Here is a 17,550-nt window from a genome sequence, read left to right as displayed (position 1 = left end):
AAAATCCAGAAAAGAGCCGTTAAATTCCACATCCACTTAAAAGGAAGTGATTCCCAAACCTTCCATAACAAAGCCATCACCTACAGAGAGATGAACCTGGAAAAGTGTCCCCTAAACAAGCTGGTCCTGGGGCTCTGTTCACAAACACAAACAGACCCCACAGAGCCCCAAGACAGCAACACAATTAGACCCAACCAAATCATGAGAATACAAAAAGATAATTACTTGACACATTTTGAAAGAATTAACAAAAACACAGAGCAAACTAGAATATAATTTGATCTTAATCAGAGAGTACACAGTGGCGGAATACCTGACCACTGTGACTGACCAGACTCAGTGAGCATAGTCTTGCTATTAAGAAAGGCCGCCAAAGGCAGACCTGGCTCTCAAGAGAAGACAGGCTATGTGCACACTGCCCACAAAATGAGGTGGAAACTGAGTTGCACTTTCTAACCTCCTGCCAAATGTATGACCATAGAGACACAGATTTCCCTCAGATTATACAGATCCACAAAGAATTAGAAAAGAAAGCCAATTTTGATAAACTCCCATATCTACTGGATGAAATACCACAGTGTGCCATCACAGCAGCAAGATTTGTGACCTGTTGCCACAAGAAAAGGGCAACCAGTGAAGAACAAACACCATTGTAAATAGAACCCATATTTATGTTTATTTATTTTCCCTTTTGTAATTTAATTATTTATTTACTAACTTTACTAAAGATAATTACATGACACATTATTAACCTGTTAGGGCTAGGGGGCAGTATTGACACGGCCGGATAAAAAACGTACCCGATTTGATCTGGTTACTACTCCTGCCCAGTAACTAGAATATGCATATAATTATTAGCTTTGGATAGAAAACACTCCAAAGTTTCTAAAATTGTTTGAATGGTGTCTGTGAGTATAACAGAACTCATATGGCAGGCCAAAACCTGAGAAGATTCCATGCAGGAAGTGGCCTGTCTGAGAAGTTGTGTTTCATCTTGGCTCTTTTTATTGAAGACTGAGGATCTTTGCTCTAACGTGACACTTCCTACGGCTCCCATAGGCTCTCAGAGCCAGGGAAAAAGCTGAACGATATCGAGGCAGCCTCTGGCTGAAACACATTATCGCTTTTGGCAAGTGGCTGATCAGAGTACTATGGGCTTAGGCGTGTGCCCGAGTCGACCGAATGCTTTATTTTCTTTCCTCTGTTTACCTAAACGCAGATTCCCGGTCGGAATATTATCGCTTTTTTATGAGAAAAATGGCATAAAAATTGATTTTAAACAGCGGTTGACATGCTTCGAAGTACGGTAATGGAATATTTAGAATTTTTTTGTCACGAATTGCGCCATGCTCGTCACCCTTATTTACCCTTTCGGATAGTGTCTTGAACGCACGAACAAAACGCCGCTGTTTGGATATAACTATGGATTATTTTGAACCAAACCAACATTTGTTATTGAAGTAGAAGTCCTGGGAGTGCATTCTGACGACGACAGCAAAGGTAATAACATTTTTCTTATAGTAAATCTGACTTTGGTGAGTGCTAAACTTGCTGGGTGTCTAAATAGCTAGCCCTGTGATGCCGGGCTATCTACTGAGAATATTGCAAAATGTGCTTTCACCGAAAAGCTATTTTAAAATCGGACATATCGAGTGCATAGAGGAGTTCTGTATCTATAATTCTTAAAATAATTCTTATGCTTTTTGTGAACGTTTATCGTGAGTAATTTAGTAAATTCACCGGCAGTGTTCGGTGGGAATGCTAGTCACAAGCTAATGTAAAAAGTTGGTTTTTGATATAAATATGAACTTGATTGAACAAAACATGCATGTATTGTATAACATAATGTCCTAGGGTTGTCATCTGATGAAGATCATCAAAGGTTAGTGCTGCATTTAGCTGTGGTTTGGGTTTATGTGACATTATATGCTAGCTTGAAAAATGGGTGTCTGATTATTTCTGGCTGGGTACTCTGCTGACATAATGTTTTGCTTTCGTTGTAAAGCCTTTTTGAAAACGGACAGTGTGGTTAGATTAACGAGAGTCTTGTCTTTAAAATGGTGTAAAATAGTCATATGTTTGAAAAATTGAAGTTTTTGCATTTTTTAGGTTTTTGAATAACGCGCCACGGGATTACACTGGCTGTTACGTAGGTGGGACGATTTGGTGCCACCTACCCTAGAGAGGCTAAGTAACTAAATAATCACAGAAATACATAACAAACAAACAATGACAGGAAAGTCCCTAGTGGGATAAGCAGATATGACAGCTTGGTAGACAAAGGGAAAGGGTGACTGGGACTGAGAAAGAGTGGGAAAGACAAATTGACTCATTACACACAGTCTATAATTATATTAATTGAAATGTTAATCCTTTGCCCATGAACGGACGCTCATTCGAGAATAATTGCAATGTATATATATTTACGTCCGTATGTCGTTGTTGTCTTCTCTGTTGGAATCCTCGATCATCCTGTAGGGTTCATCAGAGTCTCTGGTAAACTTTCATTGAAGTCACAGTCTTTCGTGGTTGTAGGTGGTTAGAATGGATACTTCAGAGTACCATTCAAATATGTTCTCATAGATAGATGCTTCGGCGGTTGTCGGTATTCTCATCCTAGGTTTATGTAATTTGTAGCTGCAGTCTAGTAATTCGTGTCATCTACAATTTCTCACTTATTCTGGAGTGAATCGATAGTCTCAGAGTTTAACAATTTCCGGCCGTGTAGCCAATGCTCCACATGTTATAGTCTTGTCCTTTGGTAGAGTTTTAGTTTAAGCCACTTCACACACCAGCATCACCCGGTATGTTTTGGTCTTAGAAATTCAACCATTTGCAACCTTAGCATACACCGGGGTTTGCATGGTCTGGTGTGAATTTAATCAAGAGTAGGTTTAATACGTTTCAGTAGGAAAGGTCGGTTCCATGATGCCAACGTAATGTCTACGCTCACATGGGCGTGGCCACTGACTAGTTAATCTTCATGAAAATCCATACTCTAATTTAGAAGTTTAACATCACATTACATCTTTTCACAAATAGTTTAATGTTTAATCACATACGTTTCACAATATTTAGATGTAAACCTGACAGCTGGGAAATGTACACTTTAAGAGATACCGTTATTGTCACAGCCTGATCTGTTGCCCCTGTCCTTTTGCTTGTCTCCACCCCCCTCCAGATGTCGCCCGTCTTCCCAATTATCCCCTGTGCATTCATACCTGTGTTCTCTGTCTGTCTGTTTGTTGCCAGTTCTTCTTGTTCGTTCAAGCTTACCAGTGTTTTTCCTGTCAGTGCCTATCATTTTCCCAGCCTCTCTTTCCTCGTCCTCCTGGTTTTTGACCTTTGCCTGTCCTGACCCTGTACCTGCCCGCCTGACCTCTATGCCTGACCCTGAGTCTGCCTGCCATCCTGTACCTTTGCTCCACCTCTGGATTACTGAACTCTGCCTGACCCTGAATCTGCCTGCTGTCCTGTACCTTTGCCTTACCCTGGATTTTTGACCCCTGCCTACCTTAACCTATCTTTGCCTGCCCCTGTTGCTACAATAAACATTGTTACTTCGACAGTCTGCATCTGGGTCGTACCTAGATCCCTGATAGTTATGTGTGGTTCCTGTCCTTCATGAGATCACCAAATGAAACACACTCAACATAACTGTCCCTTAAGTGTCCACGGATCATTCCCACATTCTTAAAAGTAGAAAGAATGTTTAATTATCCCATTTTGGGGGATTTAGGAGTTTGGCCAAGTGAAGTCCTTTGTTCTCTCTCTGTGTTCTCTCCCTCTCTTTCTGCATGACCAGGGGGAGAAAGTCTCTGCCAGGAATTTATGACCTTAGATAACAAAACCTGGGTTTAAGAGAGAGAGTGAGAGAGGGGGGAAGCCACAATCTACACCAAGAAAGGGCCACGTCATGACACGTGTTAGGACAAAGGAAGAGAAACCTTCACTTATGTAAAGGGATATGGAGGGAGGGGCCCCATTATATGGAAAGAGAGGAGAGAAGGAGCAAGTAAATGGCTAGATTCAGTAAGGTATTGTATAGTATTCATGCTCTTCACTGTCCCTGAGAATACCTTACTCTCCATGGGAAACCCTTTCTATGCCGAGGAAATGCACTTAACGAGTGCACCGGCCTTGAAATGCCATAATGTTGTCACAGTGCTACCATGCATTACTGCAGCCAGCCTCAGCGAGTGTGAATGTAGGTGGCACATCTAATGACGAATCTCACTGTTATCACCATTTCATATGACAGGATACAGGAGTAATGGTGTGAATGAACTTGCATACAAAAAAGATCTCCCACCAGCCTCCCTGGCCCATGCTGAGCTGAGAATGTCTCTCCTTCCATTAGAGCAGCACTTCTTATCAGACCACACCTAAAGTGAGAGGAACATACTGATCCCAGTCTGTTCCATCAGCCAGCTACTGGCTACAGGGCATCATTTACACTCTACTGTGCCAGGTCAAGCAACTCCACAGTCTGGGACTCAAACCCTCTAATTCTGACAAATCCCATCTCTATGTTCTCTTGCACTCCTATCATGACCATTCCATGTGACATTGATCAAATCCTGATCATTCTATATGACAACAATCAGATTATCAGATACTCACATCAAATCCAAGTATATTTGTCACGTGCCGAATACAACAAGTGTAGACCTTACCGTTAAATGCTTAAAACGTGTTAAGGACAGACGTTTCGCAGGCGGAATGCCGTTCCGCCTGCGGAACCCCTAGCCAACAGCCAATGGCATCGCACGGCGCGAAATACAAAACCAACTAAAATACCACAATTCAATTTTCTCAAACAATCAACGATTTTACACCATTTTAAAGACAAGACTCTCGTTAATCTAACCACATTGTCCGATTTCAAAAAGGCTTTACAGCGAAAGCAAAACATTAGATTATGTCAGGAGAGTACCCTGCCAAAAATAATCACACAGCCATTTTCAAAGCAAGCATATATGTCACAAAAACCAAAACCACAGCTAAATGCAGCACTAACCTTTGATGATCTTCATCAGATGACACTCCTAGGACATTATGTTATACAATACATGCATGTTTTGTTCAATCAAGTTCATATTTATATAAAAAAACAGCTTTTTACATTAGCATGTGATGTTCAGAACTAGCATACCCACCGCAAACATCCAGTGAATTTACTAAATTACTCATGATTAACGTTCACAAAAAACATAACAATTATTTTAAGAATTATAGATATAGAACTCCTTTATGCAATCGCAGTGTCAAATTTTAAAATAGCTTTTCGGCGAAAGCACATTTTGCAATATTCTGAGTACATAGCCCGGCCATCATGGCTAGCTAATTTGACACCCACCAAACTCAGATTTACTATAAGAAAAATTGGATTACCTTTGCTGTTCTTCGTCAGAATGCACTCCCAGGACTTCTACTTCAACAAAAAATTTTGTTTTGGTTCCAAATAATCCATAGTTATATTCAAATACCTCCGTTTTGTTCGTGCGTTCAGGTCACAATCCGAAGGGTGACGCGCGAGCGCATTTCGTGACAAATAAATTCAAAATATTCCATTACCGTACTTAGAAGCATGTCAAATGCTGTTTAAAATAATTTTTTATGCTATTTTTCTCGTAAAATAGCGATAATATTCCAACCGGGCGACGTTGTATTCGTTCAAAGGCTGAAAGAAAAAAATTGAGTAATCTCGTGGACACGCATCTCCAGTGTCACTGTTCCCAGCCTGACCACTAACAAATACTCCTGCTGTTCTTAGCCCAGAGACTGCAGACACCCCATTACACTTTCTGGCGCCTTCTGAGAGCCAATGGAAACCTTAGAAAATGTCACGTGACAGCACAGATGCTGTATTTTCGATAGAGATGCTACAGAAGGATGACAAATTGTCAGACAGGACACTTTCTGTATGGAATCTTCTCAGGTTTTAGCCTGCCATATGAGTTCTGTTATACTCACAGACACCATTCAAACAGTTTTAGAAACTTTAGAGTGGTTTCTATCCAAATCTACTAATTATATGCATATTCTAGTTTCTGGGCAGGAGTAGTAACCAGATTAAATCGGGTACGTTTTTATCCGGCCGTGAAAATACTGCCCCCTATCCCAAACAGGTTAACCAACAGTGCAGTTTAATAAGAGTTAAGAAAATATTTACCAAATAAAAAATATATATAAATTTAGCAAAAAAGAAACGTCCTCTCACGGTCAACTGAGTTTATTTTCTGCAAACTTAACATGCGTAAATATTTGCAGGAACATAACAAGATTCAACAACTGAGACATAAACTGAACAAGTTCCACAGACGTGACGAAATGGAATAATGTGTCCCTGAACAACGGGTGGTTCAAAATCAAAAGTAACAGTCAGTATCTGGTGTGTCTACCAGCTGCATTAATGACTGCAGTGCATCTCCTCCTCATGGACTGCACCAGATTTTCCTGTTCTTGCTGTGAGATGTTACCCCACTCTTCCACCAAGGCACCTGCAATTTCCCGGACATTTCTGGGGGGAATGGCCCTAGCCCTCACCCTCCGATCTAACAGGTCCCATATGTGCTCAATGGGAATGAGATCCGGGCTCTTCGCTGGCCATGGCAGAACACTGACATTCCTGTCTTGCAAGAAATCACACACAGAACGAGCAGTGTGGCTGGTGGGATTGTCATGCTGGAGGGTCAAGTCAGGATGAGCCTGCAGGAAGGGTACCACATGAGGGAGGAGGATATCTCCATCACCCCTGGTGAGACAAAACCGCAACTCGAGAAGAGCACTTTTTTTTCCTGCAACGGTGGGTTTGTGCCCATAGGCGACGTTGTTGCCGGTGATGTCTGGTGAGGACCTGCCTTACAACAGGCCTACAAGCCCTCCGTCCAGCCTCTCGCGGACAGTCTGAGCACTGATGGAGGGATTGTGTGTTACTGGTGTAACTCTGGCAGTTTTTGTTGCCATCCTGTACCTGTCCCGCAGGTGTGATGTTTGGATGTACCGATCCTGTGCAGGTGTTGTTACACATGGTCTGCCACTGCGAGGACGATCAGCTGTCCATCCTGTCTCTTCAGTGCTGTCTTAGGAGTCTCACAGTACGGACATCTTGTAACGATCGTCTGGAAGAGGGGACCAAGATGCAGCATGGTGAGTGTTCATATTGAATTTTAATAATACATAACACTTGAACATAAGACACAAACGAATGCCAACAGTTCTGTCGGTGCAAACCACACAACAGAAACAACTACCCACAAAACCCCAAAGGAAAACTGGCTGCCTAAGTATGATTCCTAATCAGAGACAACGATAGACAGCTGCCTCTGATTAGGAACCCTACTCGGCCCAAAACAAAGAAATACAAAAACATAGAAAAAGGAACATAGAACGCCCACCCAATGTAACACCCTGGCCTAACCAAAATAAAGAACAAAAAAGCCCTCTCTATGGCCAGGGCGTTACAGTACCCCCCCCAAAGGTGCGGCCCCTGGCCCCTGGCCCCTGGACTGGTGGGCGACCCTGACTGCGCCCGGCTGACGGGCGATTCTTGATGCGCCCGGCTGGCGGGCGACCCTAGCTGTGCCCGGCTGGCGGGCGACCCTGGCTGCGCCCAGCTGGTGGGCGACCCTGTCTGCGCCCGGCTGGTGGGCGACCCTGGCGGCTCCGGGCTGGTGGGTGACCCTGGCGGCTCCAGACCGGCGGGCGGCCCTGGCGGCTCCAGACCGGCGGGCGGCTCTGGCGGCTCCAGACTGGCGGGCGGCTCTGGCGGCTCCAGACTGGCGGGCGGCTCTGGCGGCTCCAGACTGCCGAGGCTGGGCTGACGCACTAGAAGCCTGATGCGTGGGGCTGGTACTGGACGTGCCAGCCTGGAGACACGCACCTCAAGGCTAGTGCGTGTAGCGGGAAACACTGGACCGTAGAGGCGCACTGGCGGTCTCGAGCACAGGACTGGCATCACCCCTACTGGCTGGATGCCCACTTTCCCCTGGCACATGCGGGGCGCTGGTACTGCGCATTCCGGACGGAAAATACCCGGCCTCGCCACAGCACCCATCACCCCTAAGCACGGGACCTGTCCAGTCATATGTCGCCCAAAAACAGTATGGCGATTTGGCCTGGGGCTCAATCCTCGCCCAGCCAAACTACCCGTGTGCTCCCCCCAAAATAATTATTGGGGCTGCCTCTCGGGCTCCCTTACCAGCCGTGTTCTCTGGTCCTCACCAGACTTCCTCCGTTGCTTGGTCTTTTTGTGGTGGGTAGTTCTGTCATGCTCCTCTTCATCTGAAGATATGGAGAAATTGCTGTCGGAAAAAGTGGACCAATACACAGCGGGTTGCGTGCTCATCATATTTTATTTAAATGTGAACACCACGAAAAAACAAGAAACAATGACTGACAGGAACAGTTTTGCAGGCTATATACAACGCAATGCAAAAACAACTACCCACAAACTACAACCAAAACACAAACCTATATATAGGACTCTCAATCAGAGGCAACAGAAAACACCCTCCTCCAATTGAGAGTCCAACACCCAATTACTTAGCCTGTTAGGGCTAGGGGGCAGTATTGACACGGCTGGATAAAAAACATACCCGATTTAATCTGGTTACCACTCCTACCCAGTAACTAGAATATGCATATACTTATTACATATGGATAGAAAACACCCTAAATTTTCTAAAACTGTTTGAATGGTGTCTGTGAGTATAACAGAACTCAAATGGCAGGTCAAAACCTGAGAGATTCCTTTACAGGAAGTGGCCTGTCTGACCATTTCTTGAACTTCTTTTCCATCTCTATCATTTACTAAGGATCTCTGCTCTAACGTGACACTTCCCACGTCGTCCATAGGCGCTCAGAGCCCGGGAAAAAACAGAATGTCGTCATTCCAGCCCCAGGCTGAAACACATTATCGCCTTTCTCAAGTGGCCGATCAAGGGACACTGGGCTTAGGCGCGTGACCCGACCGCCCCCGCCTTTGGGATTTTTTCCTCTGTTTGCCGAAAAGGAGATTCCCTGTCGGAATATTATGGCTTTTCTACGAGAAAAATGTCGTAAAAATTGATTTTAAACAGCGGTTGACATGCTTCGAAGTACGGTAATGGAATATTTAGAATTTTATTGTCACGAATTGCGCCATGCGCGCGACGCTTCTTTACTATTTCGGATAGTGTCTGGAACGCACAAACAAAACGCCGCTATTCGGATATAACGATGGATTATTTTGGACCAAACCAACATTTGTTATTGAAGTAGCAGTCCTGGGTGTGCATTCTGATGAAGACAACAAAAGGTAATCAAACTTTTATAATAGTAAATATGATTATGGTGAGTGCTAAACTTGCCGGGTGTCTAAATAGCGAGCCCGTGATGCCTGGGCTATGTACTTAGAATATTGCAAAATGTGCTTTCACCAAAAAGCTATTTTAAAATCGGACATATCGAGTGCATAGAGGAGGTCTGTATCTATAATTCTTAAAATAATTGTTATGCTTTTTGTGAACGTTTATCGTGAGTAATTTAGTAAAATGTTAGCGAATTCCCCGGAAGTTTGCGGGGGGTATGCTAGTTCTGAACGTCACATGCTAATGTAAAAAGCTGGTTTTTGATATAAATATGAACTTGATTGAACAAAACATGCATGTATTGAATAACATAATGTCATAGGGTTGTCATCTGATGAAGATCATCAAAGGTGAATGCTGCATTTAGCTGTGGTTTGGGTTTATGTCTTCTGGGTTTTGGTGACATTATATGCTGGCTTGAAAAATGGGTGTCTGATTATTTCTGGCTTGGTACTCTGCTGACATAATCTAATGTTTTGCTTTCGTTGTAAAGCCTTTTTGAAATCGGACAGTGTGGTTAGATTAACGAGAGTCTTGTCTTTAAATAGCTGTAAAATAGTCATATGCGTCCCACCTAGCCCATAGAGGTTAGACATAGAAATACAAAGAACTAGAATGAACCTAGACATACAAAACATAAACCAAAACCCGGAAATAATAAATCAAACACCCCTACAAAATTCACACTCAACCTAAACCATACAAAACAAATACCCATCTGCCACGTCCTGACCAAATTATAATACAATTACTCCCTTTGCTGGTCAGGACGTGACACATCTGCAGTCCTCAAGCCTCCTTGCAGCATGCCTAAGGCACGTTCACGCAGATGAGCAGGGACCCTGGGCCTATTTCTTTTGGTGTTTTTCAGAGTCAGTAGAAAGGCCTCTTTAGTGTCCTAGGTTTTCATAATTGTGACTTTAATTGCCTACCGTCTGTAAGCTGTTAGTGTCTTAACGACCATTCCACAGGTGCATGTTCATGAATTGTTTATGGTTCATTGAAGAAGCATGGAAAACATTATTTAAACCCTTTACAATGAAGATCTATGAAGTTATTTTGATTTTTACAAATTATCTTTGAAAGACAGGGTCCTGAAACAGGGGCGTTTCTTTTTTTGCTGAGTTTATTAATACAAAAATTTGAAAATGCAACGCAATAATATAACAATAACGAGGCTATATACAGGGGGTACCGTTACCGAGTCAGTGTGTGGGGGTACAGGTTAGTTGAAGTAATTTGTACATGTAGGTAGGGGCTAAGTGACTATGCATTGATAATAAACCGCGAGTTGCAGCAGTATACAGACAAATGGAGGGAAGGGGGCAATCAATGTAATAGTCCAGTGGCCATTTGATTTACTGTTCAGCAGTCTTATGGCTTGGAGGTAGAAGCTATTAAGGAGCCTTTTGGTCCTAGACTTGGCGCTCCGATACCGCTTGCCATGCGGTAGCAGAGTAAACAGTCTCTGAATTGGGTGACTAGAGTCTCTGACAATTTTATGGTATTTCCTCTGACACCGCCTATTATATAGGTCCTGGATGGCAGGAAGCTTGGCCCCAGTGATGTACTGGGCCGTACGCACTACCCTCTGTAGTGCCTTATGGTCAGATGCCGAGCAGTTGCCGTACCAGGCGGTAGTGCAACCGGTCAGGATGCTCTCAATGGTGCAGCTATGGAACCTTTTGAGGATCTGAGGACCATTGCCAAATCTTTTCAGTCTCCTGAGGGGAAAAAGTTTTTGTCGTGCCCTCCACAACTGTCTTGGTGTGTTTGGACCATGACAGTTTGTTGGTGAAGTGAACACCAAGGAACTTGAAGCTCTCGACCCGCTCCACTACAGCCCCGTTGATGTTAATGGGTGCCTGTTTGGCCCGCCTTTTCCTGTATTTCACGATCAGCTCCTATATCTTGCTCGCATTGAGGGAGAGGTTGTTGTCCTGGCACCACACTGCCAGTGCCCTGACCTCCTCCCTATAGGCTGTCTCATCGTTGTCGGGGATCAGGTCTACCACTGTTGTGTTGTCAGCAAACTTAATGACGGTGTTAGAGTCGTGTTTGGCCACACAGTCGTGGGTGAACAGGGAATACAGGTGGGGACTAACTACACCCCCCTGAGGGGCCCTAGTGTTGAGGATCAGCGTGGCAGACGTGCTGTTGCCTACCCTTACCACCTAGGGGCGGCCCGTCAGGAAGTCCAGGATCCTGTTGCAGAGGGAGGTGTTTACCTTAGTGATGAGCTTCGTGGGCACTATGGTGTTGAACGCTGAGCTGTAGTCAATGAACAGCATTCTCACATAGGTGTTCCTTTTGTCCATGTGGGAAAGGGCAGTGTGGAGTGCAATTGAGATTGCGTCATCTGTGGATCTGTTGGGGCAGTATGTGAATTGGAGTGGGTCTAGGGTATCCGGGTGTTGTTGATGTGAGACATGACCAGCATTTTAAAGCACTTCATGGCTACCGACGTGAGTGCTACGGAGCAATAATCATTTAGGCAGGTTACCTTTGCTTCCATGGGCACAGGGACTATGGTGGTCTAATTGAAACATGTAGGTATTACAGACTCAGTCAGGGAGAGGTTGAAAATGTCAGTGAAGACACTTGCCAGTTGGTCCGCGCATGCTTTGAGTACACGTCCTGGTAATGCATCTGGCCCAGCGGCTTTGTGAATGTTGACCTGTTTAACCTCTTGGGGCTATGTGGGACGCTAGCGTGCCACCCGTGGTGCACCCTATCAACAGCAGGTGCATTTCAAGAGCGGCAAATTTGAAACCAAATAAATGTCAAAATTCAAATTTTTCAAACATACAACTATCTTACACCCTTTGAAAGATAAACATCTCCTTAATCTAACCACGTTGTCCGATTTCAAAAAGGTTTTACGGCGAAAGCATAAAGTTAGATTATGTTAGGAGAGTACATTGACAATAGCTGTGTGTAATGTTTTGTCAATTCAAAGACAGGCGTCACCAAAACCATAAAACCAGCTAAAATGATGCACTAACCTTTTACAATCTCCATCAGATGACACTCCTAGGACATTATGTTAGACAATGCATGCATTTTCAGTTCTATCAAGTTCATATTTATATCCAAAAACAGCGTTTTACTATGGCGTTGATGTTCAGGAAATCGTTTCCCTTCAATAACCGGCAGTCAAGTCAGCACCAGAAATTAAATTATTAAAATTAGAAAACATTGGTAAAATATTATATTGTCATTTAAAGAATTATAGATTTACATCTCTTGAACGCAATCGACTTGCCAGATTTAAAAATAACCTTACTGGGAAATCACACTTTGCAATAATCTGAGCACTGCGCCCAGAAAAATACGCTTTGCGATACAGACAAAGGGCCATGTTGGAGAGATCTAAAATCGAAAATACTATGTAAATAATCCATTACCTTTGATTCTCTTCATCAGATGTCACTTCCAGGAATCCCAGGTCCATAACGAATGTAGTTTTGTTCAAAAAAGCTCATCATTTATGTCCAAAAAGTTCCGTGTTGTTAGCACATGATCTAAGCCCGCCGGACTTCACTTCATGAACGAGGGGAAAAAATATATTTACGTTCGTTCAAACATGTCAAACGTTGTATAGCATAAATCATTAGGGCCTTTTTTAACCAGAACATGAATAATATTCAAGGTGGACGAATGCATTCTCTTTTAAAACGTTTTGGAACGAGGGTACCCAACATGACCTCGCGCGCCAGAGTCTAATCGGCCATCACCGTTCCAAGGCTCTTGTTCGGTCAGATCTCATAGTAGAAGATTCAAAACACTTAAAGGCTGGTGACATCTAGTGGAAGCAATAGGAAGTGCCAAAACATTAATCAGCCCCTGTGTGTTTCAATGGCATAGGCTTAAAGGTAATTCAACACATCAGGTATCCACTTCCTGTCAGAAAATGTCTCAGGGTTTTGCCTGCCAAATGAGTTCTGTTATACTCACATACACCATTCAAACAGTTTTAGAAACTTTAGGGTGTTTTCTATCCATATATAATATGCATATTCTAGTTACTGGGTAGGATTAGTAACCAGATTAAATCGGGTACGTTTTTTTATCCAGCCGTGAAAATACTGCCCCCTAGCCCCAACAGGTTAAAGGTCTTGCTCACATCGGCTACCAAGAGTATTATCACACAGACATCCAGAACAGCTGGTGCTCTCATGCATGATTCAGTGTTGCTTGCCTTGAATCGAGCATAAAAAGCATTTAGCTCGTCTGTTAGGCTCACATCACTGGGCAGCTCGCATCTGGGTTTCCCTTTGTAGTCCATAATAGTTTTCAAGCCCTGCCACATCTGACGAGTGTCAGAGATGGTATAGTAGGATTCAATCTTAGTCCTGTATTGACGCTTTGCTTGTTTGATGGTTCGTCTGAGGGCATAGCGGAATTTCGTATATTGCGTCCAGATTAGTGTCCTGCTCCTTCAAAGCGGCAGCACTAGCCTTTAGCTCGATGCGGATGTTGCCTGTAATCCATGGCTTCTGGTTGGGATATGTACGTACGGTCACTGTAGAGACGACGTCATCGATGCACTCACTGATGAAGCCGATGACTGAGGTGGTATACTCCTCAATGCCATTGGATGAATCCCCGAAAATATTCCATTCTGTGCTAGCAAAACAGTTCTGTAGTGTAGCATCTGCGTCATCTGACCACTTCCATATTAAGCGAGTCACTGGTACATCCTGCTTTAGTTTTTGCTTGTAAGCAGGAATCAGGAGGATATAATTATGGTCAGAATGGAGGGCGGGGGGAGCAGTGTATGCATCTCTGTTTGTGGAGTAATTGTGTGAGTTTTGTTTCCTCTGGTTGCACATGTGACATGCTGGTAAAAATTTGGTAAAACTGATTTAAGTTGGCCTGCATTAAAGTCCCCGGCCACTAGGAGCACCCTTCTGGATGAGCATTTTCTTGTTTGCTTATGGCCTTATAGAGTTGGTTGAGTGCGGTCTTACTGCCAGCATCGGTCTGTGGTGGTAAATAGACGGCTATGAATAATATAGAGGAGAACTCTCCTGGTAAATAGTGTGGTCTACAGCATATCATAAGGTACTCTACCTCAGGCGAGCAATACCTCGAGACTTCTTTAATATTAGATATCGCGCACCAGCTGTTATTGACAAAAAGACACACACTCCCACCAGACATAGCTTCTCTGTTCTGCCGGTGCATTGAAAATCCCACCAGCTCTATATTATCTGTGCAGTCGTTCAGCCACGACTCGGTGGTAGGATAATCGTAATCGTAGGTCATCAATGTTATTTTCTAATGATTGCATGTTAGCAAGTAGGACGGATGGAAGTGGGAGTTTACTCGCTCGCCTTCAGATTCTCAGAAGGCAGCCCGATCTGCGTCCCCTGTTCCTTCGTCTTCACGCAAATTGCGGGGATTTGGGCCTGTTCCCGGGAGAGCAGTATATCCTTCTAGTTGGACTCGTTAAAGGAAAAAGCTTCTTCCAGTTCGTGGTGAGTAATCGCAGTTCTGATGTCCAGAAGTTATTTTTGGTCATAAGCAATGGTAGTAGCAAATTTCTGTACAAAATAAGTAAAAAAATAATTTACAAACAACGCAAAAAAAATAACAAAATAGCACAATTGGTTAGGAGCATGGAAGACGTCAGCCATCCTCTTCGGCACCACATACAGTTCTTTCTGATTTTGCTTAAGCCCCATCCCCAGATCCAATTCTTTGAGTTTCCAGCCTCTAGTCCTATACAATCTCCTCCAAGTCGCCTCTAGCCCTCAGAATTGACCCCGACTGCCAGCGCAATGCCCCCTCTGTCTCCTCTCTGTACCCACTCCAGCCCTGGTGGAGTAGCTGTGTTCTGACTAAAAATTAATCTTATTTCCCATCTGCGTAGCCCAAGCCTCCCAGTCTACCATACATAGCCTACCCAGGGAAATGCTGACTCTGGAGCAATGCCTACAGGAGCAGTTTTAGCAAGAATCCATAGTTAAACAACTAAATGCACCCTATATTTAAATAGTAATGTGTCTGCTTAGGATACCCTTACTCACAGTTTGAGAGTTCTCCTTGAGAATACCATTACCTCGGTCCGTTGTAGTAAAGCAATAACCGGCTTGATTGAAATATCACAATAACAATGCTAACCCACGTCCCAATAAAAGTCTGTATACTAAGTACATTATATCCAAGTTGCAAGGTACGTGTAGGCCTTAACATAGATCAAACAATGCAATTTGCATTCTTCATGAGGCATGGTATTCTTTCATACAGTAGATCAAGCAATTCCATTTGCAATTCTCCACAAAGGGTGATGTGCACATTTTTCACAGTAGATAAAATAATGTCACTTGCACCAAAAGTGTGGCGTGCATGTTTTTATTACAGATATTTATTAGTATTTTTATTTAACCTTTATTTAACTAGGCAAGTCAGTTAAGAACAAATTCTTACTTACAATGATGGCCTAGGAACAGTGGGTTAACTGCCTTGTTCAGGGGCAGAATGACAGATTTTTACCTTGTCAGCTCGGGGATTTGGACTAGCAAAATCTCCGAGGCCAAATGCCCTAACCACTAGGTTACCTGCCGCCCCCCCCCCAATAATGTAATTAAGGGAGGAAACACATGTTATGCCCTAAGACACATACGTACACATTCAAACACACACTCACAAACACATACTGTTCATATACACACACATACATAGAGAGTTTTTATAACGTGTCTGCATAGGTAGAAAGCATCTCGTTCAGTTAGATTTAAATTGATGACTAAGGCTCACTTAATTGTCCCGGGCAAATGTTATCCGTGGGCTTTTTGTATGGCCATGACCATTTGCACTGGGCCATGTGGGAGAAGTGCAGTGTATGTGGGGCCACACTTCAGAATACAAATAGGAAGTAATGATTGTGAATGAAAGAAAGAATGAATGAAACAGAGAGGAAGAGCAAATTAACGGTTGATAGATAATAAATTATTGATAATAATAAAACCATCCTGAGAGCATTAGTGGTCCGGTAGGCTTGATTAACAACCCAGTGTTGATAGCTCTATGAACACTCTAAAAGCAGTCCTGAATGGTTCCTGTATATGTGCTAAAAGGACTAGCATATTGCTTCCAATTGCTGCTAAAATGGATATGTTCTGCCTAAGAGAACAGAGGAAGATGGAGAAGGGGAGAGTGGAGTACAGACCTGGGTTATTGATCTCTACCACAAGCTCTCAGCAGCACAGAATAGGCAATAAGGCCTTTTCTGCTATACCAGTCGTTTCCTCAGTTTTACGAGGGGTGTTCGTGTGCGTGGGTGGGGGAGTGTACTGTGTGTGGGCCATGAGTAGTCATCTTTCCATTGTTGAATATGGCGACTGGCCATTTAGTAAACTGATCTTTGCAAGGGGGAAATTCCTCTATTAAGAAGGTTTATCTTAGACTTTTATGTTGATGGAGATATTTTCTGATTTCAGCTCCCCCATCGCAGAGTGACATTCTCCACAGCCAATCCGGTGCAGGATCTGCAGGATGCATCTCAGCACAGTTACTATGACAGCGGCCTGGAGGAGTCAGAGACGCCCAGCAGTAAGTCATCGTCTGGCCCCCGTATCGGGCCCCTGACCCTGCCTGAGGATCACTACGAGAGGACCACCCCAGACGGCAGCATTGGGGAAATGGAGCACCCTGAAAATGGTACGATCCTGTATTCTCTGTGAGTTTCAGTGTGTGTTGTATGTAATAGTAGTTGGTAGTCTGGTGTTTGTAAAGTGTTTCGTGTTTCGGTTCAGGGTTGTGACCTGAGGTGGGGATGTGTTTGTTTGTGCTGTGTGTGTGTGTGTGTGTGTTTGTTTGATTGTTTGTTAAAGGGTGGTGATGTGACGACAGTGTTAGTGACTGTGATGTGTGTTTTGTTTGCAGAGTGTTGTATTGATATGTTAGCTGTTGTTTTGGCTGCTGGGGCAGATAGATAGATTGATAGATCTATGTATTGTGGAGTCAGCATTCAGTGTCTCTGTCTTTTACCTCAGCAGCCCCTCTGCTCTCCTCTCTGAGCTCTAAGTCATTCCTAATGACCCTCTCACACAAGCGTGCTAATTTAAAAAACAGACTAATGGAGTATCTGGGTTGACAACAGTGTGTTTGTCGTAAACATTTCCCCCTCCTTACGCCAAGCTTTCTCTCTGCAGCCAAATGTAGCTAGGTGTTCCAGATCTAGAGATAT

General features: G+C 43.6%; 1 protein-coding gene across 1 annotated transcript in view; it reads left to right on the top strand.

Moving 5' to 3' along the window:
- LOC106568095 (protocadherin-1) overlaps positions 1-17,550 on the top strand; it is a 145,513-nt gene that overhangs the window by 98,599 nt on the left and 29,364 nt on the right. Inside the window, exon 4 of the mRNA XM_045692359.1 lies at positions 16,802-17,021. Coding sequence (XP_045548315.1) covers positions 16,802-17,021 — 220 coding nt within the window. The remainder of the gene's footprint in view (positions 1-16,801; positions 17,022-17,550) is intronic.

This window comes from Salmo salar, chromosome ssa13 (assembly GCF_905237065.1).
Source record: "Salmo salar chromosome ssa13, Ssal_v3.1, whole genome shotgun sequence".
NCBI lineage: Eukaryota > Metazoa > Chordata > Actinopteri > Salmoniformes > Salmonidae > Salmo > Salmo salar.
This window is presented reverse-complemented; position numbering and strand designations above follow the sequence as displayed.